The sequence below is a fragment of the Balaenoptera ricei genome, chromosome 1 (assembly GCF_028023285.1).
Source record: "Balaenoptera ricei isolate mBalRic1 chromosome 1, mBalRic1.hap2, whole genome shotgun sequence".
Classification (NCBI taxonomy): domain Eukaryota; kingdom Metazoa; phylum Chordata; class Mammalia; order Artiodactyla; family Balaenopteridae; genus Balaenoptera; species Balaenoptera ricei.
The window spans coordinates 161,095,177-161,120,545 of record NC_082639.1 but is presented as its reverse complement, the minus strand read 5'-3'; the positions used below and the strand labels follow the sequence as shown (position 1 = coordinate 161,120,545).

General features: G+C 50.4%; 1 protein-coding gene across 2 annotated transcripts in view; it reads right to left on the bottom strand.

Moving 5' to 3' along the window:
• The window catches only part of RASSF5 (Ras association domain family member 5), a 71,947-nt gene extending 46,578 nt beyond the window's left edge, over positions 1–25,369 (bottom strand). For both annotated transcript variants that reach the window (XM_059940619.1, XM_059940611.1), the window contains exon 1: positions 24,851–25,369. In XM_059940619.1, the coding sequence (XP_059796602.1) occupies positions 24,851–25,316 (466 nt within the window). In that variant the 5' untranslated portion in view covers positions 25,317–25,369. The remainder of the gene's footprint in view (positions 1–24,850) is intronic.

Genomic DNA, 25,369 nt, shown 5'->3' with positions numbered 1-25,369 from the left:
AGAAAGGAAGAAGGCTTCCAGTCTCCTATTTCAACTCTGTGTCCTGCAGACACGGGCACTCTGTGTCCACCTGTGCGTCTGAATCTCTCCATTTCTGTCTGTCTCTCTCTGCTCTGCCTCTCGCTGACACACATGCGTGCGCGTGCACACGCACACACACACACACAGCACCAAAACCACAGGAACATTTTTTTTATTACAGACTCACGCTGAGCTGGACGGAGCGGGGGAACAGAAGACTCCAAGAGGAGTGGTTCGGGATTTTATAAAAAGCACATTTGAGCACCAATGAGTCTGTCCCATCAGACCCTGCAATCACAGACTGTAGCAAAACCACTGAAGCACGTCTTGATATTTCCTGGCCCCTGGAAATGCTAAGCCCAGGGCTTTTAGGCCAGCAGAGATGAAGTCACAGTCTCCATGTCCTTCTGCATACACAGAAGCAAGCCCCGCCAGCCACAACCAGTAGCCTGCAGGCCTCATGCGCTCTGAGTGGGGACATTCGTGAGGTTGTCAAGGCAGGGTTGGGTTCCACTGGATCCCAGTGCTTAAACTCCCACAGGCCATCTTTCCCTCAAGATAGGAGGAATGATGGAGACACAACCACAGAGGGGCCCTTCTCAAAGAGGGAACTGTATGCCAGGACGCAGACAGGGCTCCTGTGGGTTACCCTCAGACCCAGGCTGTACTGGTTTCCTCGCTGCTATAACAAAGCACCACCGACTAGGTGGCTGCAAACTGAAATTACTGTCTCTCAGTTCTGGAGGCCAGAAGTCTGAAATCAACTTGTCAGCAGGCTCACGCTCCTTCTGAAGCCTGTAGGAGGATCGTTTCTGGCCTCTTCCCAGCTTCTGGTGGTTTGCTGGCAGTCTTTGGTTGTCCTCGGCTTGCAGCTGCATCACTCCAATCTCTGCCTCAATCTCTACATGGCCTTCTCCCTGTATGCCTGTGTCTTCACATGGTCACCCTCACATGGCACCAGTCATATTGAATTAGGGGACCACCCTACTCTAGTGCAACCTTTTCTTAACTAATTACATCTGCAACTACCTTGTTTCCAAACAAGGTCACATTCTGATGTACTGGGGGTTAGAACTTTGACATATTTTTTTTTGCGGGGAGGGGATATAATTCAACCCATAACACAGACCCTGGGCCATATTGGGAACCCAGAGCCCTTAGTCTTGAACGGATGCGGGTTTCTCATGGACACCATCTCCAGGGGTCAGCAGCAGACTGGCAGAGGAAGGAGGCCAGGAAGTGCTGAGCTGAGGCCAGGACCACCTCCCTACTTCTACTAGCCCTGCTCCTGGCCGTCTCGGTCCCTGAAGGTCACCACCAAAGGCACCATCTCGAACAAGGGGTTCAGGCCCAGAGGCCATGGCAACCTATGTCCAAAGGTACAGTCTTTCTTCCACTTCAGCCCAGAGGAGGTGAATTCAGCAGATGGAACTGTGCTAGGAGATTGTTTTCCTAAATGCAAAAGCTACAAAACTCCCCTTAGTCCCCAGGGCTGCCATAGTTAGTTCCTGCCTGACCCCAGTTGCCAAATGCACACACACGCACACACACACACAGGCACACAAAGAGGCTAATTTTTCTGAACCAGAGGCATTCTGTTGATAAGGAACCCTTAAGGCCCTTTCACCCCAGGGTCATATGCAAGATCCCAAGATAGTGTGGAGCTCTCCACTTCACTCTCCCCCTCCTCCAGCTGAAGCCAGGATGTGGGGTGAGGATGGGGCAGGTTCCCAGGATTCAGAGCCTGGGTTATAATGAGCTCATAGGCCTCCCTTGCGGTCATTCCCAGGTCAGGGAAGAGCAGCTTCTCACCCTGCATGGCCAAAGCCACTACTGAGGCCCGAGGGGAAGCATGACAGCCTCTGAATCCAGGAGCCCTGTGTCCATGCTCTGGGTACCCCAGGCCTTCTTGGACAAGGTCAACCTCAGAACAAACTTACCACTTCCCCCGTTCCCCCTCGGGACCTGGCCTGTGCTATGGGGAAATGGAAAGAGGATGGACTTGGAGGAAGGCCTGGCCTCCACTCACTGCTCAACCAGCTTTGTGAAATTGGGTAAGTTATTGAACTCCTCGGATCATTAATTTCCTCAACTATATAGTGGGAATAATAGCCTGTTCATAGGGCTGCCATGAGGATTAAATGGGGCCCATGATGTAAAGCACTGCACAGGAGGCCTGGGACACAGAGGCCCCAGTTAATGTTCCAGCCCACCTCTCCCAACACCACTCTGCCGTGTGGATGCCTTCCCGCCCCACCGAGCTCCTGGGGGTCATCTGTAGTCTCACCAGCTCCCCCTAGCTAGCCATTTCCAAACCAAGCACACAAATAGCTTTTGATTTTAAAATAATTTTGTTCTGAGGCACTACAGAGAAATCTGAAAAAAACACATAATGGAAAAGAATGTGAAAAAGAATGTATATATATATATGTGTATAACTTTGCTGTACAGCAGAAATTAACACAACATTGTAAATCAACTATACTTCAATAAAATAAATTTTTTTAAAATTAAAAAACAGAGACTTCCCTGGTGGTCCAGTGGTTTAAGACTCCACGTTCCCAATGTAGGAGGCCCAGGTTCGATCTCTGGTAAGGGAACTAGATCCCACATGCCACAACTAAAGATCCTGCATGCCACAACCAAAGATCCCACATGCCACAATGAAGATCCTGCGTGCCGCAACTAAGACTCGGAGCAGCCAAATTAATTAATTAATTAATTAAAATAAATTAAAAAACAAACAAACAAAAACCACTATCACCACCACCACACACACACAAAAAAGTGCACTGGAAAATTACAATGTTACAAAAGTTTTTAAAAAGCAGGAGTAAGGTCTTTCCGAGCAAGTCAGTGGGGACAGTCCTCAGTCTTGGGGTCCCTGCCTTGGCTCCCTTCTCAGATATTTCTTCAAGAGTCCCCCATTCTTGTGCTGGGGGTCCCTCCACTCAAGACCAACCACGTCCACTCAGAGACCACCCAGAATGCTCTCTGTGCCTGTCTGTCCCAGGCCGGCCCGGCCCTGCTTCACCACCTGCAGCCCCGCTGCACCCTGCAGCCTCGACCCCCGCTGCTCCCCCAGCCAGAAGCACCTCTCTCCACATGGCTCCAAGATTTCCCCTCGGACCTCAGGCCCTCTAGTGTCCTCTGCAACCACACGCCCCTCTAAGTCCCCAGGGCTGCAGCTCCTGAAGTCCATCCTTTCCCAGCCCTTTGCTCTGGGCCCTGCTCAGTGTTCAAGAGGACCAGCCACTATTAAGCATTTGGAAGGGAGTTAGTATGAATTGGTTGAGTGAATAGAGGAAGGAATGAATGGTCTTCTGCCTTTTGCTGAAGTGGAGAGACCAGAGTGTGAGTGCTGACCTACCCCTAGGCTAGTGTCCTAACTCCTGCGTGCCTCAGCTTCCTCTCTAAATGGAGCCTATGGCAGTACCTGCCTCACAGGGTTGCTAAGAGCATTAAACGAGGTAACTATGTAAATCATAACACAACACCTGATGCAAACTAAGAGATCAATAAATACTAGCTATTCATATGAACTGGCTAAAATCCTAGTCAATCTCACCAGAAGCCACAGCATCTGGCATCCTCATCCCGGAAGCCCATCTGTGCTCATCCCATCACTGCCCACTGACCTTCCTCCAGACCTCCACTGAGTCCTGATAAAAAAGGCTCTGATGCATCCTCAGACCCCCATTGAGCCCCTCTCCCCAGCCTGAGCAAGGGAGGCCCCTGGTCTCGGCTCCCTGCGGAGGTGAGGTGCCAGGTGTGCATGGAGCCTGGTGAGGGGCAACTCTCCCCCACCTCGGAGAGGCACCTTTGCCCACCTGGGAGGTCTCTCCTCCCTGCCTTCCTACCCACCCCCTCCAATATTTGAACTTCTAAAATCTTGCTCTAGTTTCAGAAAAGAAAATTGTTAATCAAAATTGATAACTTTGAGTATTAAAGAGGATGTGGGTAAATGAGAAGGTTCTTGCCTTATTGGTGGTACCAATTTCCTGCAGGAATGTATCCTCAGTGTGTATTTATTTGTATCTAAATACGTCTCCACTAAAAGGTTCATCACACAGTTATTTACGGCAACAAAATACTAGAAATACCGCACATCCATCTACAGGGGGCCAGCTACAATTATGGTATATTTAGCCATTATATAAGATGATGTAGATTGGTCAACTTGGAAAGATGTCCACAAGCATATTATTGAAAGAGAAAAAGGCTGTGTTTCGTGATCCTAATTATATAAAAACATACACATACTTACATATACATTATGCATAGAGAGAAATTTGGAAGGCAGGTGATATGCTTGCTCTGAGTAATGGGATTTCAAGTGTTTTTCCTCTCTTTATAGTCTAAATTTTTATAATAAATATATATTCTTTTCTTTAAATTTATTTTTGGCTGCATTGGGTCTTCATTGCTGCGCGCGGGCTTTCTCTAGTTGCGGCGAGCAGGGGCTACTCTTCATTGCGGTGCGCAGGCTTCTCATTGCGGTGGCTTCTCTTGTTGCGGAACACGGGCTCTAGGCACGCGGGCTTCAGTAGTTGTGGCTCGTGGGCTCTAGAGCGCAGGCTCAGTAGCTGTGGCGCACGGGCTTAGTTGCTCCGCGGCATGTGGGATCTTCCCGGACCAGGGCTCGAACCCGTGTCCCCTGCATTGGCAGGTGGATTCTTAACCATTGTGCCACCAGGGAAGTCCCAATAAATATTAATTCTTTATATTTTTATAATGAATATATATTCTTTACTAATATATATTTTCTAATGAATATATATTCTTTTATAATGAATATATATTCTTTACTAAAGGAACAAAGAAAAATCATGAACCCACATTGTGGTGACAGCGGCTACCATTATTCACTATCTACAATGTGTTAGACAGCTTATATACATGACTTCACGTTATCAGTACTATGCCTGTATGACATGTTTCTACCTCTATTTTTTAAAAAGCAGACTCTTTTAGAGCAAAACTGAGCAAAAGTATAGAGAGAGTTCCTGTATACCCTCCGCCCCCCTCCCACGTGCACAGCCTCCCCCTGTACCAACATCCCCCACCAGAGTGGCACATTGTTCCGATGAGCCTACACTGACCTGTCGCTATCGCCCGAAGTCCATCATTTACATTAGGGTTCACTCCTGGTGTTGTACATTCTATGGGTTTGGACAAATATATAATGACATGTATCCACCATTTAGTGTCACACAGCATAGTTTCACTGCCCTAAGTATCTCTGTGCTCTGTCTATTCATCCCTCTCTCCCCACTAAATCCTTGGTAACCAGTGATTTTTTTACTCTCTCCATAGTTTTGTCTTTTCCAGAATGTCACATAGTTGGAATCACACACTATGTAGCCTTTTCAGACTGGCTTCTTTCACTTAGGAATATGCATTTAAGGTAACTCCATATCTCTTCATGACTTGAGAGCTCACTTCTTTTCAGTTCTGAATATTATTCCAGTGTCTGGATGGACCACAGTTTATTTATGCATTCACCTATGAAGGACATCTTGGTTGCTTCCAAGAGTTGGCGATTATGGATAAAGCTGCTGTAAACATCTGCGTGCAGGTTTTCACGTGGATGTAAGTTTCCAGTTCCATTCTTCTACTCCTATTTTAGAGATGAGGAAACTAAGGCTTGGAAAGGTTAAGAGACTTGTCGAGAGCCACACGGCTGGTGAGTGGCAGAATTGCGAAGGGAAATCCATCACACCTGGCTGCTTCTCAATAGCCCTGTTTTCTGGGAAACCATCCCCTCCACTTGGTCCTGGTCCTCCCTAGCATGAACTACTTGAGGCCAGGGATGGGCTTTATTAAGGATGGGGGTTAGGGAGGCCCAAGGCCAGAAGAGAGCATGGGTCAGAGGGATTTGGGCAAGGAGTGCTTTTCCCTCTGCCCTAGCAGGTAACAGCAAGAATGTCCCTCCCCAAGGCCTCTGCCTCATTCTGGGAAGTGCCAGTTCACAGCTTGAGTCCCAGCTCAGCCAAGCCACTCGGCCTGGGAGAACCCACCCGGACTGTCTGCTGCTCTGGACTGGTCCTCCATCCACGGCCCCTTCATCTCTGGGAGACTATGAACTACTCGGTCAGCAGCCAGAGGTTCTTGCGCTGAGCTCCTCAGAGCACCAGAGAGGCCAGCTCTTCAGTCAAGGTCAAGCGCCACAAGTAGTGGGCGCTCGGCCTTCCCCATGCAGAGGCCCATCCTCTGCAACTCTGCACCCCGTGATACCCAAACAGAGCCAACTGCCCCATCACGTGGAGAGATGAGGATGGTGGGAGAGCAACCAGAATGGACACAGGCCCCGAGCACCAAAACGCACCCACTTGGCATCTGTAAGTCAGGCATCCTCAGATAGGTCACATGGCCCCTGAAGCACACTGTTTAATGTGCATGATAGAGGTCTTTCAGAAAGGGTGCAAGCGGCAAAACACTAAATCAGGAGCTTCGGAGTACACAGAATCTGGCCTCCAGAGCCACACAGATCAGGGTTTGAATGCAAGCCCTGCTTCTAATTGGGTATGAGATGCCTGGACAATTTACTTAACCTTAGTAAAATATGGAATCTATTTTCAGCCTCAATTTCCTCATCTGCAAAATGGAAGTAATGATATCTTCCTTGCCAGCAGATGTGTTGCCAAAATTAGAGAGAGTGTGTATGTAAAGCATCCAACAGTGCCTGCACATAGTAGACGTTCATCAGACGGTAGCTGTCACTTTCAACCCTGGGACTCCTGGGTCTGGGTAGCCGGATTCCTGTTGACTTAGCGTGTGATGCTAGCCCTCAAATCTCTCAGTTTGGGGTCCTCTTCCAATGTATTAACTAAGAAGAATCATGAACTTTCTTGCTCACCTAAGTTCCTCCTACCTGCCCCTACCTGCCTCCAGCCCTGCCTTTGGTGGCCCAGGGGAGTGAGGCAGGGACACAAGAGGATGAGTCATGCTGGAGAGAGGGAAGGTAGGGAGACAGATTTGTCAAGCTTGGAGGGCTGTGGCCATTGCCAAAATCAACACAATCTACACATTTTTCATACTCCTGGTTAAACTTCTAGTGAGGCTGGCAGCAAGAGAATGGAAACTCCACACTCCTGGGGTCAGACATCCAGCTCAGGACATCTGCATCTTTGTTTCCAGGAAGGGGCCTGAACCCCAGCCCTCTGGAGACCATATAATGTAGCTCATTGTTTCAGAGGACAGGCCAACCCTGAGGGCACCCAGCACCCCGAACCCCAGCCTGGAGGGCCTGGAGACACACAACTGCCCCCGCGCACCACACAGCCCCAACTTCACACACACACACACACACACACACACACACACACACACACTACAGACTGTGCCAGAATGCAAGCCAGGAAGCCAACAGGAAGAGTCAATGTTATGGTAGAGGAGTGGCCTGGAAGCCAGGCCCATGTCCTGGGTCAGAGAAGCCAGCCTTCCGGTGGACGGCTGGACTCACTGGGGTGCCGCCTTTGTGCAAAGAGCCGCAAGGGAATGCTCCTGAATGCGCTCAAGTCTTCATCAGATGTTGGGTCCCCAAGTAAAATGGAGGGCGGGCATGGGTGGGCTTTATGGGAAGCAGGCGTCCGGATCAGGCAGGTGGAGGGAGAAAATGCTCCGGGGAGGGTGGTGCTGAGGAGCCTTGAATGAATTGAGGACATGAGGCCACCCCGAGACCTTGGGCCACACCCTCTCACAAAATGACCTATCAGCGTTGCGTGTGGCAGGGCTGGAGGGGTGATGGGCACTTTCAAGCCACCCTTTTGTACTGAAGGGAAAGGCAAAAGGCCCTGCTGAGTTGTTACTCACAGGCCAAAGCAGATATTAAAATTCTTCCTGGGGCCTCGGTCCCTGGATCTAAAGGGTCCGTTCTTTATTCCTGAGCCTGGCTTCTTGGTGGTCACATTTCCAAGCAGGCCAGATGTGACCCCTGCACCCTCTTCCCAAACTTGGCACCCAGGCTGGCCTGCAGAGGCACGATCCTGCCCCACGGGGGTGGGTGTGCCTCTCGGGCGGGCCCATTATTCATCCGTCTCCAACACAACCACACACCCCTAGGCTGAAAGCACCAACAAAGGGAAGGCACTGCGGTCAGGCCGGGCCAAGCGTGTTGGGTGGGGGAGAAAATAGAGATAGGCGAGTCTGCAGGCCCTCAATGCAAGGGGCCGGTGGAGGGAGGGAGGGCAGGACAGTTCCCGGCAAGTTCAGATGGATGATGCAGGGAGCAAGGGAAGCGTCAGGCGCGCCCGCCCTGTGCCCAGCGAGGCAGGGGACAGGGCCTGACCCCAGGGCACCTTCCCACGTGGTCTGTTTCATGCCACTTCGCTCTTTGGGGGCGGTACACCCTGAAGCATGCCCCCCACCCTGCCTTGTGTGGATGTGTATATATGTTTAAAATTATAAACAAAATTAATTAATAACAATTCATGCTTCTACTTTAGATACTTTAGATAGTATTAACTAACTCCCTGCCAGGACTACACGAGAACTCTTCCTCCTGTCAACTCTGCCCCCACGCCCTGATTTTCACTCTATTATATTATTTACACTTCCAATGTTTATGACATTTACATTCTGTTGTAACTATAAATTGCATGGTTGTCTAACATTAACTCTACTTTTAAAATGATTCAGTTTTTTTACAACAGAAAAACTATTTTTTATTTTAATTAATCTTTTGTTTGACTGAAATCTTTGGTATTATATTTTATATGCCTTATGTTTGCCAATGATGCTTCAAGCACCTTAAAGAGATGTGCCCCATTTTATTGTCCTTTTAATACTGTGGTGCTGGGGCCTTATGCATGAAAATGATGATCAGGAGGAGATGTGCATGGACAAAATAGAGATAGGCGAGTCTGCAGGCCCTCAGTGCAATATTACAGAGCATCTCTGAAAAGCTCCCCTTGGCCAATAGTGGTAGCAGGCAACAGATTTTGGAAAAATGTACAAGTAAGTGACATGAGGTGGGGTCTAGGGTGGGAAAGCCAAATGAACCTCATTCCTCACATGCAAGTGTCTGTAGGAGACCTGTCATCTGGACCCTCTGACACCATATCCAAAAAGGTCCAAGTTGTATTTAGGGTGTGGCCATGAAGATAGAAGTGCAAAGACATGGCACAATATTTGAACAGGGACAATTAAAGTATGTGCACCCACCAGGACACACATACTCAGAGAGAGAGAGTTAAACCTTTTTATGACAATTATGTCTCTTATCTTTCCACATCTACCTAATTACTAGTCAGTTTTTCATGTGTGTAAGCATGCATCCACTCAACATGTATTTATTGGGGGCCTACCAGAGGTCAAGTACTGTTCCAAAGGACAGCCAGTTATATCCAAAGACTTGTGTAAAAGGAACAAGTAGATGAAAGGAATATATATATATTCAAAGTTATATATTTTAATACAGATATTAAAATCCTGTTTTGATTGTCACCACAGGAAAAGATAAATCCTATTGCCAGAAGCACCTTAAGAAAAAATACTTTAAAACACTGTAGACAGCCATAAAAAAGAACGAAATAATGCCATTTACAGCAACATGCATGGACCTAGAGATTGTCATACTGAGTGAAGTTAGTCAGACAGAGAAAGACAAATACCATATGATATCACTTATAAGTGAAATCTAAAAAATATCATACAAATGAACTTATTTACAAAACAGAAATAGAGTCACAGATGTAGAAGACAAACTTATGGTTACCGGGGGGAAAGCGGAGAGGGGGGGTGGCAGGGAAGAGGGATAAATTGGGAGATTGGGACTGACACATACACACTACTATATATAAAATAGATAACTAATAAGGACCAACTGTATAGCACAGGGAACTCTATACTCTGTAATGACCTATATGGGAAAAGAATCTAAAAAAGAGTGGATATATGTATATCTATAACTGATTCACTTTGCTGTACAGCAGAAACTAACACAACATTGTAAATCAACTATACTCCAATAAAAATTAAAAAAATAAAATAAAACACTGTAGACAGCTGGATTTAAGGGAATTTTACAAACAGCAACAAGCCCATGAAAACTAAAGCCAGTGTGGAGCTGCCAGATGCCCTCTCGGCTCAGGTCACCTCAAAGGGGCATCTGCCCCCTCTAAGCATGTGTCACACTGCTCTGGGTGTAGGAGAGACAAAGCAGGTGGGGTCCCCCTCTCCAGGGCTCAGGGCCCCCTGCACCCATCCCTGGGGCCCCTGAGGAGATACACGGAGGAATCTGGGCAGCTGGCAGAGAAAGGACGTGGGCCTAGTAGTGAGGGGCAGAGATGGAATGAGGAACATGAAGGCTTTTTTTGGTTTTTAGCTTTTGTTTTTAAAGCAAACACCATCTTAGAGAGGCGGCAAAGGGCTGCCTAGCCTCTTGCTAAGCTTGAGTATATTTTTGGTAGTGTTCCACAGACCCCAAAGATAAGGACAGCCAAATAGTTTTGCAAGAAGTCCTGCCTAGGCATCTGTAGACCACAGGGCAGGGGATGAAGCTTCGACAGGTGTGCAGATGTGAAGGCACACACAGGTGCGTGTGCACAGGTACGCCCGATCCGAGTGCCGGGAGGTCACAAGAGGCCAGGAGCAGAGAGGTTCAGTCCTTTACGGGACAGCCAGGCGGCTGCATCCAACTGGTTTTTCCACACCTGCTCTGATGTCATTTGATTTCAGAGTGCCAATCATCAACTGAACATCAACCAACCGGGTGAAAGGAGACTTTTGCAGGAGGAGAAAAGTAAATAGATGACGTCTGAGGCCTTCTCTGCAGAAGACATACAAAGGCTTCTTTACAGCTGTATCCCTGTAACCAGGACCACCAGAGACTTCTGGAGAGAGCCAGGCCTGTGTCCCAATGACCCCCGAGCAGCCTTTTTAAATGATATATGCCTTGCTCCTTGGCAGCATGCTTGCTTATTTAGCTCCTAATGATGCCCGGTGGGCTAATCCAACCCCTGCCTGTTAATTAAGTGGCATGGTAAACTCAATGATAGGAATTTTTCCAGAGAATGTGTTTAAGAGTTTTGTGCTCCTCCTCTATTCCTGCCTGGGCAAACCTTCAAACCCTATCTCTTTCACTGAGATGGGGGCAGCCCGCCTTGGCCCAGGTAAGATGGAAGAGCAGACAGCACGCTGGGGGCTTGCACGGATGACCCAGTGTGAGCCATCGTTAAAAGTCTTTCTGGGAGCAGCTGCCGATGAGGGGCTGGCTCTGTGACCAGCATCATGTCGAATGGTTTCCGTCAATGTCACGTTTAACACACATGACACCTGCTTGAGATGGGGATTCTTTGCCCCATTTTACAACGGGAAAAACTAAGGCTCAGAGAGGTTAATCTGTACAAGGAAGGCCCTACCACCTGGCATCCAAAGTCCAGGCTCAAGCTGCTCTGGCTCATTTGCAGCAACATGGATGGGCCTAGAGATTATCATACTAAGTGAAGTAAGTCAGAAAGAGAAAGACAAATACCATATGATATCACTTATATGTGGAATCTAAAATACGACACAAATGAATATATCTATGAAACAAAAATAGACTCACAAATACAGAGAACGGACTTGTGGTTGCCAAGGGGGAGGGAAGGTGAGGGAGGGAAGGATTGGGAGTTTGGGGTTAGCAGATGCAAACTAGTATATATGGAATAGATAAACAACAAGGTCCTACTGTATAGCACATGGAACTATATTCAATATCCTGTGATAAACCACAGTGGAAAAGAATACGAAGAAGAATATATATATATATATATATATAACTGAGTCACTTTGCTGTACAGCAGAAATTAACACAACATTGTAAATCAACTATACTTCAATAAAATTTTTTTAAAAATTTGGCCTGGCTCCAAGCCCATTCTCTTAAATGCTACATTACAGGTCGCTCACAGAGCTACTGCAGAGTCCACGGGCCACAGTCTACCACTCCCATCATCTTTGAGCATCCTGTCTCGCCCCTCCCCTTCCAATCAATTCAACCCAAATGCTAACACAAGTTAAACGAGCAGTAGCCGCAGTGCAGTATTTGCCCAGACCTTAATGCTGCCACTCCAGGCCTGATTGATTTCATTAAATCTATAACTCCTTGGGCTAAAGAGCAAGGAGCAAGGAAATGCTCTGTTGAATAATTCTTAAGGAGGGACAGAGGGGAGAGGATGGACACGAAGACGCGAGTGAACATTAAATCGAGGAACTCAGTCTCCAGCTGTCCTCTGCGTGAGGGGCACAGTATGTATTAGGCTATTGATGAGGATAAATTATTCAGGCTGGCTAAACAGTATTTGTCTCCAAATGGGGATTAGATCTAGTGGGAGTGAAATTCCCACCTTTCAAGATGTAAAACTGTAATCAAGAAAATTATATTTTCCGCAGTTAAAGATCATATTGCCTTTCAAATTCTGCTTTCACAAACTTAACCCAGAGATGACTTTTTAGTTTAGTTCCATCCCTAAGACTCAGTGTTGGGACCCACCCAAATGCCCACCTGTCCCCGAATGTGTGTGAGAACAGCATGGAGACAAATGGGGCAGGGGCCCAAGGAAAGCTGATGTGCTCCAAAGATCCAGCCATCAAAGAGAAGCAGCTAGAGGCCAGTTAAGATGAGTAGAACCCGGCAGTGAGGGGTTCCAGGTCTGACTGTGCAGCTCTAAGCCTTAGCCAGGGGCCTGACTTCTTGGGGCCATCTCATTTGTGAAATAGAATAACCCCTTTCCCACCCCTAACATACAGAGATCTGGAGGGAATAAATGATATTTAAAACAAACAAAAAACCCAAACAAACACAAATCCCTTGGATCTTTAGCAGAAGAGCGCTGCAGAAATAGAAGATGCTGTAGCTAGTCTGATCCAGCAGGAAGAACGCTAGGCTGGAAGGCAGGCGCCCGAGACCCCGGTCCTGGAGCTGTCACCAACTTTTGTTGGCCTCAGCCTCCTTCGTTTGAAAAAAGGAGTAGATGACCTCAGATTCTATGAAAATTGAATTGCTACAGTCTCTCCTCCTCATCTTTCACTCAGCCCACACTGTCCCATTATCCTTCCCCAGCAAGGACTGTTCTCACCCTAATTAGTGCTCCGGGAAGGAAGCTGCAGCCCGGTCACTGCCTGAGGCTGGAGCTCCTGTCCAGCTGTGTTCCGCCTGCAGCCTCTGTAGCCCCACACAGTCCGCTTGTGTGCCCCCCATAGGCACCTCCACTAACCATGCAGATGAGATGCCTTTGCCTAGGAAACTTCACTGCTCCGGGGTCCTCGGAAGGCTGACTCAGCAGCTTCGCAAGGTGTGATGCCCCTGGGAGCTACAGGATGGGCAGAATGGAAAAGAGTGGCCACCCCAGATGCCCATCTATATTCTGCCTGCTCAGGGACCAGATTAGGATGACTGATCAGCCCTAATTCTCAGTCAAGGAAAGGCTGTTAAAGCCCACAGCCAACACGGGCTTCTGAAGTTCCACCTAAACCTGGCAGGGAGGCAGCACCTGAGCTTTGGGCCTGGGGAGTCAGGGGGGCCAAGGAGCGGTGCTGAGCTCAGCATTAAATACCGGGCTGCCAGGGGGCTCCTGCACTGCCTTGCCCATGGGAGAGGCCACTAGGCAGGCCTGGCCTCTGAACCCAAGCCCCCCCGGAGCACCCCCAGCTGGAATGACTTAGACCTACCTCGAGGAAGCCGGGCCTCGGGGTGGAACCTCTGGAGGGCCTGGAGCTTTACGGATCCCACATGACTCTTAGGGAGCCTGCGGAAGAGGCGCTGGAGCCGTGAGGTGACCGTTCCGAAGCAGGTAGAGGCCGCCTTCTCAGCCCGGCCCTCGGTCATCCCGCTGGGCTACGGGATATCAATAGCTTCTCTCCAGGCCTGGCATCAGGGACAGAGTGACGAAGGGGGGAATCACTGGCCCCAGGAGGACTCCGGGCCTCGTGTGAGCCAGGCTTTGCTCAAATCAGCCCAGCCTCCTTGTTCCTCCGAAGGAAGTCACGGGCACTGGGGACCCCGGGCCGGCACCGGCCCAGCCTGCCCGATGCCTTCTCTTCCCAGCTGAGGTCCTATCCCCTCCACCTCCCCCAACGGAAAACTTTCTATTCCTGGGGCTTTTAGCTTGATAAGATAAACATGCCCCCACCAAACAGGCTGCAGAAAGAGCCTGCCCTGGGCCTCACTTCTCAGGAGCGCCTGTGAGTCTGAAAATCAATGTCTCCAAAGTTTCAACAGACGATAGAAGCGATCCGTTACCTCACGCTGGTGCCTGGCCCAGGAACTCGTTAATGGATTTCTTTGGGGATGTCGGATTAATAATGCTTTACCAGCTGTACAGGCTCCCAAGGGACAACCGGACTAATTCACATCCTCCTATGCTAAGCCCAGGGTGGGGGAAGAACTTTCAGCTGCCCAGGCCCATAGGAAGTGGTGCTGCCTTAAGAGGGTCAGACCATTTATCTGAGAGCAGATACCTGCGCAGAGAAGAGGCGACAGGAGTAGGAGGAAGAAAGAGAAGAGAAGAAAAGAATAGCGTCTCTCATGAAGAGGGCAGAAAGGTTGTTCTCTTGCCCTAACATGGGGCTCACAGGGTGTCCCCTAAACAGTGACTCCCAGAAGCAACCAAGTCCTGGTGGGGAAGTTCCCAGAGGCCCTGTCACCCAGGCCGAGACGGGCGATTGGCGCTAGACAGGCAACAAAGCCTTCCAGGAAAACCGCTGAAGAGGGCAGCCTGCTCCCACGCTGCCCAGAGACTCCAAACGTCACCTGCCCACTGCCAGCGGGGGCCAGCTTCAGAGGAAGCAGCGGTGCTGTCCTTTAACTACAGGCAAGGCACCACAGAGGACCGACGAAGCTGCATTGACACCTCTGGGGGCTGGTCACCTAGTGCTGGGTCCAGAAGGTGAACACTCACGAGTTCAGATGTGAGCCCTGCTGGTCCTCGTGCAGCTGCGAACCTGCTTCCACCATTTCGTGCTGTGGTTCCTCCCCAGGCCACAGAGAATGTTGAATGGCATCACATCCCAGAGGCCAGGCCCTCAGGCCACTGAGAGAAGAAAATGGTAGAACAAACCCAAGCTGCACCTGACCTTCCAAATAGACTCCCCTATCACCTGCCCCCTCACAGGATCTCTGGCCGGGAGGCCCCAGCTAGATCACGCCTCCCTGCTGAGGCCCTCAGTCCTTGGTGCAGTAACAATAAAGCACACTGTTTACAAGTCATCTATTTAATAGAGAGATGCCCCCAAATGCCCCCTTCCTCGGGCTGGGACACTGGTTCTTTCTCCCTAATGCTTCCTTTGGGGGGGACTGAGCTGCCAGTGGTCTGTTTTGTGATCGTCTAGCTTATCCAGGAGCTCTGCATAGACAAGGCTCGCGAGTCCAAGTCCTGATATGACACCGGGGCCGCCATGTGAAGCTGGGAGCCCAGATTCCTGGCCCCACTGGGACATGAGATCTTCATGAGGGCCCAGGTACTCCCACGTGGTTGAGCACAGGCAAGGGTGGCATTCCCACTCCCATGCTCAGAGAGGAGGACACGCACATGCTGGGAAACTTTAAATCATGAGTCATGTGTCATGGGGGAAAATCCCTCCTGAATGCCCCACTTGGGCTGGAGGATACACTGATCTCACTTCTCCTTTTCCTCATCACAGAGATGATTTTGTGGACAGGTTAAGCCATTGGGCAAGCCAGCAGGAAAGAACTGGCGAGAATCCAGATGGGGCTTTGGAAGGTTCTAGAATCTTCACTCCTGACCTTTAGAAAACCTGGATAGATTTTCTACTGTAGGGATATTTCAGGAGGAACACAGTGACCTCCTGCTGCCCCAACACCTAAGCACTGACCCTCTGACCTCCATGCTGAAAAGAGAGTCCAGCCAAGGCGAATCTAACTTGAAGAAACAGGCTTCATCATCTTAAGTGCTGGGGTTACAACATATTCTCACCTTGAAACCCTATTCATATAAAGGTCCTTCCAGATTGCTTTTTAAAACACTCATCACTAGAATAGACATTTACAGAGGGTATGCTCAACCCCTTTTTCTAAAAACTCTCAAGTTACAGCTGGAATCTTTTGTTCCATTTGAATAGTAAGGCATCTCTGAGGTTCTTTTTTGGATTTTTAATACTTTCCTCAGTTGCAGAAAGGACATAATTGTTTCAACAGAAACCACAAAACCTTCAGTTTCTATTCAACTTGAATGGAAAAAACAGCTTCCTCCAAGTCAGCAAGAAAAGTAAGTGACGGTACCCAAATGTGAGCCTGACCTGGAGGCACACAGGGTTGGGGTGGCAGTGGGGGGCTTTCCCCAGATTTGCTGTCCCCCGCTCGGCCACACCACTGCCGGGGACAGGGCAGAGGGGCATCATGCAAACCTCAGTTTATTTTCCAGTCCCGATCCAACTCTTCTGCCCCGTAGCTGTCCCCTTTGAGACACAACCTAATTTTTCTTTGGTTCATGGTGAGTCCTGTGTCATGAACCCTGGGTCCTGACAAGGAGGATCTTTTCAGTTCCAGGAAAAGGTCTTCAACCTGCATTTCCACGCCCACCTCCCTTACACACACCTAATACCGATGGGTGGGGTGGGGAGGGGACAGACACACTTGATTCTTTCCCCTTATGATTTAAGAAAAACTTCACCTTTTGTTTCAAGACCTCATGATTTACACATGCGGAAAACCTATTTAAAAACCAAACATGGAAAACAGGCTGAAGTGCCGCCAGCTCTCAGTTGTCCAGGACCTGACTGATCCTCTAGCTTGCACGCGGCTTACCCGCGCCTTGGCTCACCCTCCTCTTTTTCTGTACCTCTTTTTATGGACATTTCAGCGTTCGTTGGCAGAAGGGAGGCAGATGAATGAGGAAACTCCACTAACTTGCATATTCAATGGCATTAGCTCACAGGGCAAAATGCTATGTTGGGTTCTGGTGCTGATTTTGCTGCTAATGATCCAGGTCATCGCAGAGAAGTCACTGACTCCCTGAATGCTTGGTCTCCTCATCTGTGAGATGGCCATGACCCACCCAGCCCTGCCTGCCTCACAAGGGCGCTGCGGGGCTCAGCAGAGCCAGCAGGCAAGAAAGCACTTTAGGTACAGCCAAGTCATCTCTGAGATAAAAGTCATCTCTGTTCCCATAACTTATTGGCCATTCTCAGTATTTCTTGTTCCACATGAATATCTCCATCCTTGCGGGCTCACAGAACACCAATTTGTATCTTCAGCAAACACGACAATTCTTTCCCAGATCCAGCATCCGGTAGAAACAAAACATAAAAGGATAAAGAACAAAATGGGCAAGGAACATCGCTCTTCTTTCAAGGCTGACTTTCGTGACCCTCTGGTCTGATTTCGGAAAGGTTCATGTAAGCCACATTTTCATGTTCTAGCAGCCCTAGCCAACAGCCACTGCAGACATCTGGGTGAGATCTGCTCTGCCCTGGAAATGTTTGTTCAAGAAACAGGGAGGGGGAGCAGAAGGTGGCGTGCAGGCCCTCCACTGAAGGGTAAACATGACCCCGTCTCGCTGTGGTCACAGGTGAGGGACATACCCAGTCACCTGCCTGCCCGCCCAGTGATACACAGGAACTGACTGAACTTTCCAACACCGCCCTTCTTACCAACCTTCAGCACAGTGTCGCTCGTGCTTTCTTTCCCCCGATGCCCTCAATGAGGCTAGGGCAATAGGGGTGGGTAGGAATATCCTGAAGAAAATCTGGGAAGCACTACAGCAACCAGGGGTCACAGACCCCTCAGCTAGGACAGAGTACTGTCCACCAGCAGGCTGGGCACAGGGCAACTGTGCCAGCACAGACCCCTGCTGCTCTTCCTCCTTCCTCTCCAAAAAGGCAAAAAAGAACCAAATGTCGTACTTCCCTGGCGGTACAGTGGTTGAGAATCCGCCTGCCAATGCAGGGGACACGGGTTCGAGCCCTGGGCCGGGAAGATCCCACATGCCGCGGAGCAACTAAGCCCGTGCGCCACAACTACCGAGCCTGCGCTGTAGAGCCCACGAGCCACAACTACTGAGCCCGCGTGCCACAACTACTGAAGCCCGCACGCCTAGAGCCCGTGCTCCGCAATGAGAAGCCACCGCAATGAGAAGCCCGCGCACTGCAATGAAGAGTAGCCCCCACTCGCCGCAACTAGAGAAAGCCCGTGTGCAGCAGCAAAGACCCAACACAGCCAAATATAAATAAATAAAATAAATAAATTTATATAAAAAAAAAAAAAAAAAAAAAAAGAACCAAATGTCACAGCTTTCCTTATGGGTGCATCTCTCAAGAATGTTCTCCAGGGCTTCCCTGGTGGCGCAGTGGTTGAGAATCTGCCTGCCAATGCAGGGGACATGGGTTCGAGCCCTGGTCTGGGAAGATCCCATGTGCTGTGGAGCAATTAGGCCTGTGAGCCACAACTACTGAGCCTGCGCGTCTGGAGCCTGTGCTCCGCAACAAGAGAGGCCGCGATAATGAGAGGCCCGTGCACCGCGATGAAGAGTGGCCCCCACTTGCCGCAACTAGAGAAAGCCCTTGCACAGAAACGAAGACCCAACGCCAAAAGTAAATAAATAAATAAATAAAAAAAAAAATTTAAAAAAAAAAAAAAAAAAAAAAAAAAAAAAAAAAAAAAAAGAATGTTCTCCATGCCAGGAACCACGGGCGGGCTAGAACAGGCCCTGCATGAACTTATTGGCCACTTTGGCCAACACCACCACTACACCGTGGAGAATTCTCGGGGTCCATCAGGCTCTGCCCATGTCTCCTCGGCATGGTGTTGGGGTGCCTCAAAGAACACCCAAATATCACCCCCCTAGGTCTGAGTCAAGACAGTCTTGACCTTGGAGTGGCACTCCCTGTGACTCCTCCCTGGCACCGATTCTATTCCACTTCAACCAGGGAACCAAGCCTGCTGCCCTGCCTGACATCATCACCTCGGCCTCCTTGCTCATTCCCCAAAGCCTAAAAGCTGGCTCTGCTCTCCTCCTAGCCCCGAGATCCAGCCCTGAAGATGTAGAGAAACTTGCCAAAACTCTTGGAAAAAAACCGGAAGTGACTAAATGCATAGCTATCTCCCCAGTCAGGGCTGGCCTTCCCAGGGTCAGCTGCCTCCACCACTTCCCGACCCAGCCAGGGGAGAGCCGAACAGAGCCTGCGGGAGGAGTGGGTGGCAGAGTGGGACAAGGCCCTCTGGAGAGTCAGAAAGCATCCTGCCACGGGCACCGGCAGATCTGCAAGCCCATGGTGGGTGAGAGGACTACACGAGCTGGTGCTGCTGGAAGCCGGGGTGGCGGCAGGGGGAATGGTCTGTCTGCATGCTTTGCACGCCCACAAATACTCACCTGCCCAAGAATACTCACCTTGTCGTTAGAGGAATGCGAACAGGAAGGGCCTCTGGTCAGGCCAGAGATGTGTTTCCAGCTTCCTCATCAGCCTTAATAGCACCCCAGCAGGCAGGACAAGAGCAGCAAGCAGCTCCTTCCACGGGGAGACGGAGGGGTGAGGGGCGGGTGTCGGGAGCCAGCGAGGGCCCTGTGGGAGAGCACCTGGGAGGCAAGACCCAGGATGCTCCCACGGCCAGCCCAGCGGGGGGCTGCCTCTGTCCCACAGATGCTGGGCACGGACCAAAGGAGGGAAATGGCTTGACAGCCCGAGATCTCGGTCAGAGGCCATCTTCAAGGCCAGTCGGGTTTGCCCAACATGAGGGTCTAACCTTCCCCTGCCCCTAGCCAGATGGACGGGCGACTCCTTCTCTCCACGTGAGACCTCGGCAGAAGCCTCCCTGCATTCTGACCCCATGAATCTGTTCTGAGGACGAGCGTGGCAGCAGTATGCAAACTCTTCGGGCTCCTCAGAGAAAAGGCACCGTGGACCTGTGAAGAATTCTTCCCATGCTCATTCTCAGAGCTAGGCTGGGTCTGCCCTGAGCCTCAGCGGCTCTGCTGAGCCTTTGGCCCCTGTCACCACGCAGAAGCCGGCTTCCTGAGGCAGGAGGGTCACCTCACCAGCTAGGAAGGGCTCTTCGGCTGGGCTGGGGGCTCTCTTTTCCCTGTCACTCAGGGCCTACCTGCCAGGCTTGGCAGCAGCTGAATTCACTGGTAAACTTGGGGAAAAGAGAGAGGGTACTGGATCAAACCCGCAGTGCTGAGGGGAGATGTCAATTTACTTCCACCTAATAACTCTGCAGGATCAGCAGGAGAACACACACGTTCATTACCAAGTCTAATTAGGCGGGCAGACAAGTGGCATTAATCATTTTTGACTGTACCTGGGATTCGAGCCCCTCTTACTCGAATAAGTAATTTTCTGAATAATCAGAAAATTTCATGCTCTGATGAATAGGGGGAAAAAAATTAAACCCACATTTAATCCTTTCACTTTCATCTTTTGAAAATACAGGAAGCAGGGAGGAGAGGAAACAGAATAACAGCTTGGGGAGCTCAAATGGCCTCTGCCAAAGCATTCCAGGTCCTTTCTCTGTCCTCCCTTGTCCCCCCCGCAACCCACTCCACTAGGACGTTCCCCAAGAAAAAAACCCCAATCAGAGCCAGGGGCAGGGGAGGGATGGGGGATTCCACCATCTCTAACAAGAAAACATCCATTTCAGGGCTTAATTTTCCTAACCTCCAAAGCCAAACATGGGCCTGAATTAATGAAAATACTTCAAGTCAGATACTTCAGTGCTACCTAGTATCCTGGACAAATAAAACACTTTCCAAGTGCCCAAGGTTCCCGGGTCTGCCACAGGGAGACTCAATGTCCGTGTCCCCGTAACCTCTCCTACAAAGAACCCATGACAGGGCGTGGGTTTGTAGGAGCCTGTGGCTGTCACATGCGTGGGTCCAGTCTGTGCAGAGAGGTGGGTTAAGCTCAACCATTGATGCAGCGACGAGACAGAGCTAGAAAGGCTGGACAAGGGGCTCTGTGAGATACCAGCCTCGCTCACCAAGAAGGTCCCTGTCCCCATCCCTGCAGGCTCCATGGCAAACACCTCATACTCACACCATAATTCAAGTCTTATCACAGGAGGGGAAGGTCAGGATGATGAACCCCCGGGTCCCCCTTCCACCCTATAATCCCAATCACGTAACACTTCACAGCTCTGATCGGCACCCTCCAAAGAGGACTGACTCCACTAGCAACATGCAAGGCATGTCTAAGCATCCTGCCCTGAATGTTGAGTTGGACTTAGCTTTCCCCATTTTCCAGACCATTCCTTGATCCAGGATGGCTAACATACCCACCAAAATGTGATGAAAAGTAAAAGGTCAACTCCATGTGCCTTCTACAGAAGAAAGGGTCCACAACCTGTAAGGGACATTCCCTGAGAACAAAGCCAAAGGGCAGCCTGTGAGAGTTTTAAGGGTTGTTTGCTATTGACCGTTCCCTCCTGGAAGGCTGGAAATGGGCTCTCACTGCTGCAACTGCCTCCATCCCAAGACACACACACACACACACACACACACACACACACACACACAAATTCATACAATCTACCTCTCTCTCCCCCTCCCAATCCCCACTGGATTTCCTTCTCTATCAAACAAACATGACTTCTTTAATCCTGGAAATGAATATTAACTTTGAACTTTTCCTGTTCGCAAATCCAGCACTAACCAGAGCTCAGTTACAGACCTTGAAGTAGCGGTAAGCTTAAGTTAGAGGGATTTTCACTAAAAAAGGCAGGCAGACAGTGGGAAGACAGTTTTCTAAAAGCTTCCCTTATTAAAAGCCCATTTTGCCAACACGGCTCCCACCCAGTGTCAGCCTCCTGCTCAGACAGATGTCATTTATATACCCGCTGCCCTTCTGCTTGTTTCCAAGAGCAGGGAGATTTAATGGTAAAAACAGGCGACCACCCTCATCAACCACTACTTACTGAGACTGTGCTGGGCTGGGGGCAAGTGGTACAAAGGCAAGGCGCCTGGGGCTTCGTGACCTCTAAGCCACGGGCACCCTGTGAGGATTCCTGTCAGCCCCAGCAGGCAGGACGGCGTTGCGAGAGGACGAGTAGTGCCCACACTGCCTGGGGTGCCCAAGGCACCTTCTTTCCCACCCAGCTCAGCAACCAAGCAGAGGTGGAAAACTGTACTCACTGCTTGGAAAGGTGATCCTACAGAAGTGTCAGGAGCCCAAATTGTTACAGCTGTTTGATGAGAGGGGATAATAACACTCATATTGCATTAAACATTTATACTGCCTTCTGCCAGGCACTGTTCTAAGCCCTTTCCATACATTAATTCATTTAATTCGCACATTAACACGATCGTGAAGGTAATGTTATCATCCCCATTATTATTTTTTTTTTTGGGGGGGTGGGGAGCGAGGCTAGGCTTGTGGGATCTTAAGTTCCCCGACCAGGGATCGAACCCATTTCCCCTGCAGTGGAAGCGCAGAGTCCTAACCACTGGCCTGCCAGGGAATTCCCGATCATCCCCACTTTTTAAAACAAGGAAGCAGAACACAGAGGTGCCCAGGGTCACACAGAGACCAAGACGCAGAGTCAGGATTCAAACCTACGTCTCTGGTTCCAGGCCGTTCGCTTAGGCACTGCAGAGTATTGCCTTTCAAAAGTCATGTTTTTGACCCTTGCTTTTCGAAACAAAGATAAAACAAACCAACTCCACCATGGAATTAGAACTTCAACTGAAAGAAAGATGATTGGTGAGTTTGGCGGGCTGTGTCTCTACCTGCCAGCCATCAGAACATTTCTCAACTGTTCCCATCCAGCCACAGGTCCACAGTTAAATATTAATAACAACAAACAGAGGCTCCTCTTTATAGCCCCTTGATTCCAACTCTGCTCCCTCTCTGGTGTTCAGACATCCCTGGTTGGTATTAACCCACCTGGCCGGGGACCACCAAGTCACACACAAAGTCAGAGGACATGCCCGTGCACCTGGTGCTTCCGGCCACCAGAAACTATCTAATGTGAAGTGGGCATAAATTCATTTAATCATGGAGAATCACGCATATTCACATACAAACACACACATGGACACCGTTATCAACAACACCCCCCCCAAATCATAAAACTATAGGCCAAATAGTCCCCCAATGTCTTTTTCGCTCTTGCTTGTAAAATTTTTTTTTTCCCTCGTGGCGCGTCATGCGGGATCTTAGTTCCCCAACCAGGAATCGAACCCATTCCCCCTGCAGTGGAAGCTCGGAGTCCTGACCACTGGACGGCCAGGGAATTCCCCCAATGTCTTAATACAAACTAGAATTCCAATGAAGCGGCTTTCCCAGGATTCTGGCACATTAAAACCCATTACAACGAGGATACTGCCTCACCCTGTGTTGACGGGGTTGGTGGATGCAGTAAAGCACCCCAGGACCCTTGAGAGGGCAAAAGCTGCCAACACATCTGTGGGAAAGTTGCATTTGATTCTACTGAAGGTCAGGGACATTTGCCAAGTGACAGCAGCCCTTCCACCCACGTCACACACCTCTATATCTTTTGCCCTTCCCTTTTTAATTAGCACCCGAACTGAGTTCAGGTGGTGGAGGGAGCAGCACCCACTTTCCCCTCCAATCTTCCTCTTCCACTTGACCCTGGCTTAGAGTCTGAGCTCTCCTTCCCCGAAGCCAGCTGCAGTGGGAGGCACACTGCACAGCCTTGGCTGTGGACCACAGAGAGAGGCAAGGTCGGGTTTTCCTGATGTGGAGGTAATTGCTGCTGTACAATGCTGGAGCTGGGTGGGAGATGTGGGGCTGTTGTCATGCAGGAAGAGGCTTTGCTGAAAGATGCAAGCCACAAGCCATTTCCAGGGATGCTTTCTAGAGGTTGTGCCATTGTCTGTGCTTTGTGCTTCAGATATTTAAACTATCTGTATAAACACATAAACACATGGGTATGGATGTCCTCTGCCAAAAATGGTAACAGCAAATATGGGGTGGGGTGGGGTCGGGTGGGGGGTAGGAAGAGGACATCTTTAAAGAAATACACACACCTAACTGTCGGAAGAGAAAAATAATAAACCCTCAAGAAGACCGCAAATTTGCTCAGAAAATCTATACACTGGATGCCCTGTGTTTTAGTCAGGCTTTGAGAAGAGTCTGGCTCAGGAGGAGACTGGAGGGACCTGAGAACTCTGGGGAGGAAGGGACAGGGCAGGTAGCTGGGTCATTTTTGAGCATGATGACTGGTGCAGTGACCTAGGAGGAGGAGGAGGCAGGGCACAGCCAAACATCAGAGCAGAGTCCAAAGGTCTGAGGGGCCGGAGGTGGAAGGCAGGAGAGGGCACAGATCCAGGGTCACCTCAGGTTCTTTCAACCTCATAGCCCGTTTCCATCCAAAGCCTAACCAGATCTCCTCCCTATCTCAACAGGTCGCCCTGGAGGAGGGGTGTACCACAGGCAGGCGTGTACCATGGGCCTGTACCATAGGCAGACACATAAGTCATTTTGCCATTACCCTAATAAGCACGGGTCAAATGGTCACCTCAATACCAGCCTTACAACCCACTCACAAGAACCTACAACAAAAGCAAGAAGGTGCATGGGAGACTAGGCAATGACCTGGTAGCTTCAGGTATCGACCCCAACCTACGTGTGTGTGTTTGTGTGTGTACGTACGTGTCTGGGGAGGAGCGAGGCGTGCACCTGTCAGGGGAAGAGGTATTTGTTAAAGACCGCATAAGCATACCTGAGCAGTAGGCAGTCACTAAAGGATACCGGGCAGGGGACTAAGGCGCAGAGCGTCTCCAGGACTTACCTATCTCAGTTAAAGTCGAGGTCTCCCCTGGAGCCAGAGAGGGCAGTGCCCCCTCTCTGCCTGCCTCAGTCCCCTCGCAGTTGCTCGCCCGTGGACTGCGGTCTTCCCGTGCGCCCCTCCCCACCCTGCCCTCACACTCACTAGCGCAGCGCAGCGCCTGACGCAGCACCTCTCGTCCGCACAGGTCACACCAGCCCCAGCCGCTCCGCAGCTCCAGTTCGGTGAAGCAGTGCCCCTCGCCTCGCTCCGCCGGGACGCGGGGATCCTGCGGCTGCTCGAAGATGCTCCGCACGTCTCGGGGCCGGGGCGCTCCAGGCCGCCGCCGCAGTCTCTGCTGCAGACCAGGCCGGAGCGCGCGAGCGGGTCGGGAAGCCCGAGGCTGTGGCTCCAAGTCCCCCCGGGCAGCCCTTCTGGCACCGCGTCCCTCGTGCGCCCCGGGCGCAGTGGAGAGGGGCGCGGGGGCGCAGCGGCGCGAGGACCGGCCCGGGGGCGGCGGTGGCGGCGGCGGCGGCTTGGGGCCACTCAGGCTCTGTAGATAGCGCGGCGGTTCTGGGTCCAAGAGTAGCCGGTACGGGCGCTGCCCGATGGCCGGGGACGCCATGGCCATGCCTGGCTAGCGGCTGCGGCGGCGGCGGCAGCTCTCGGCGTCGGCGCTGCTCC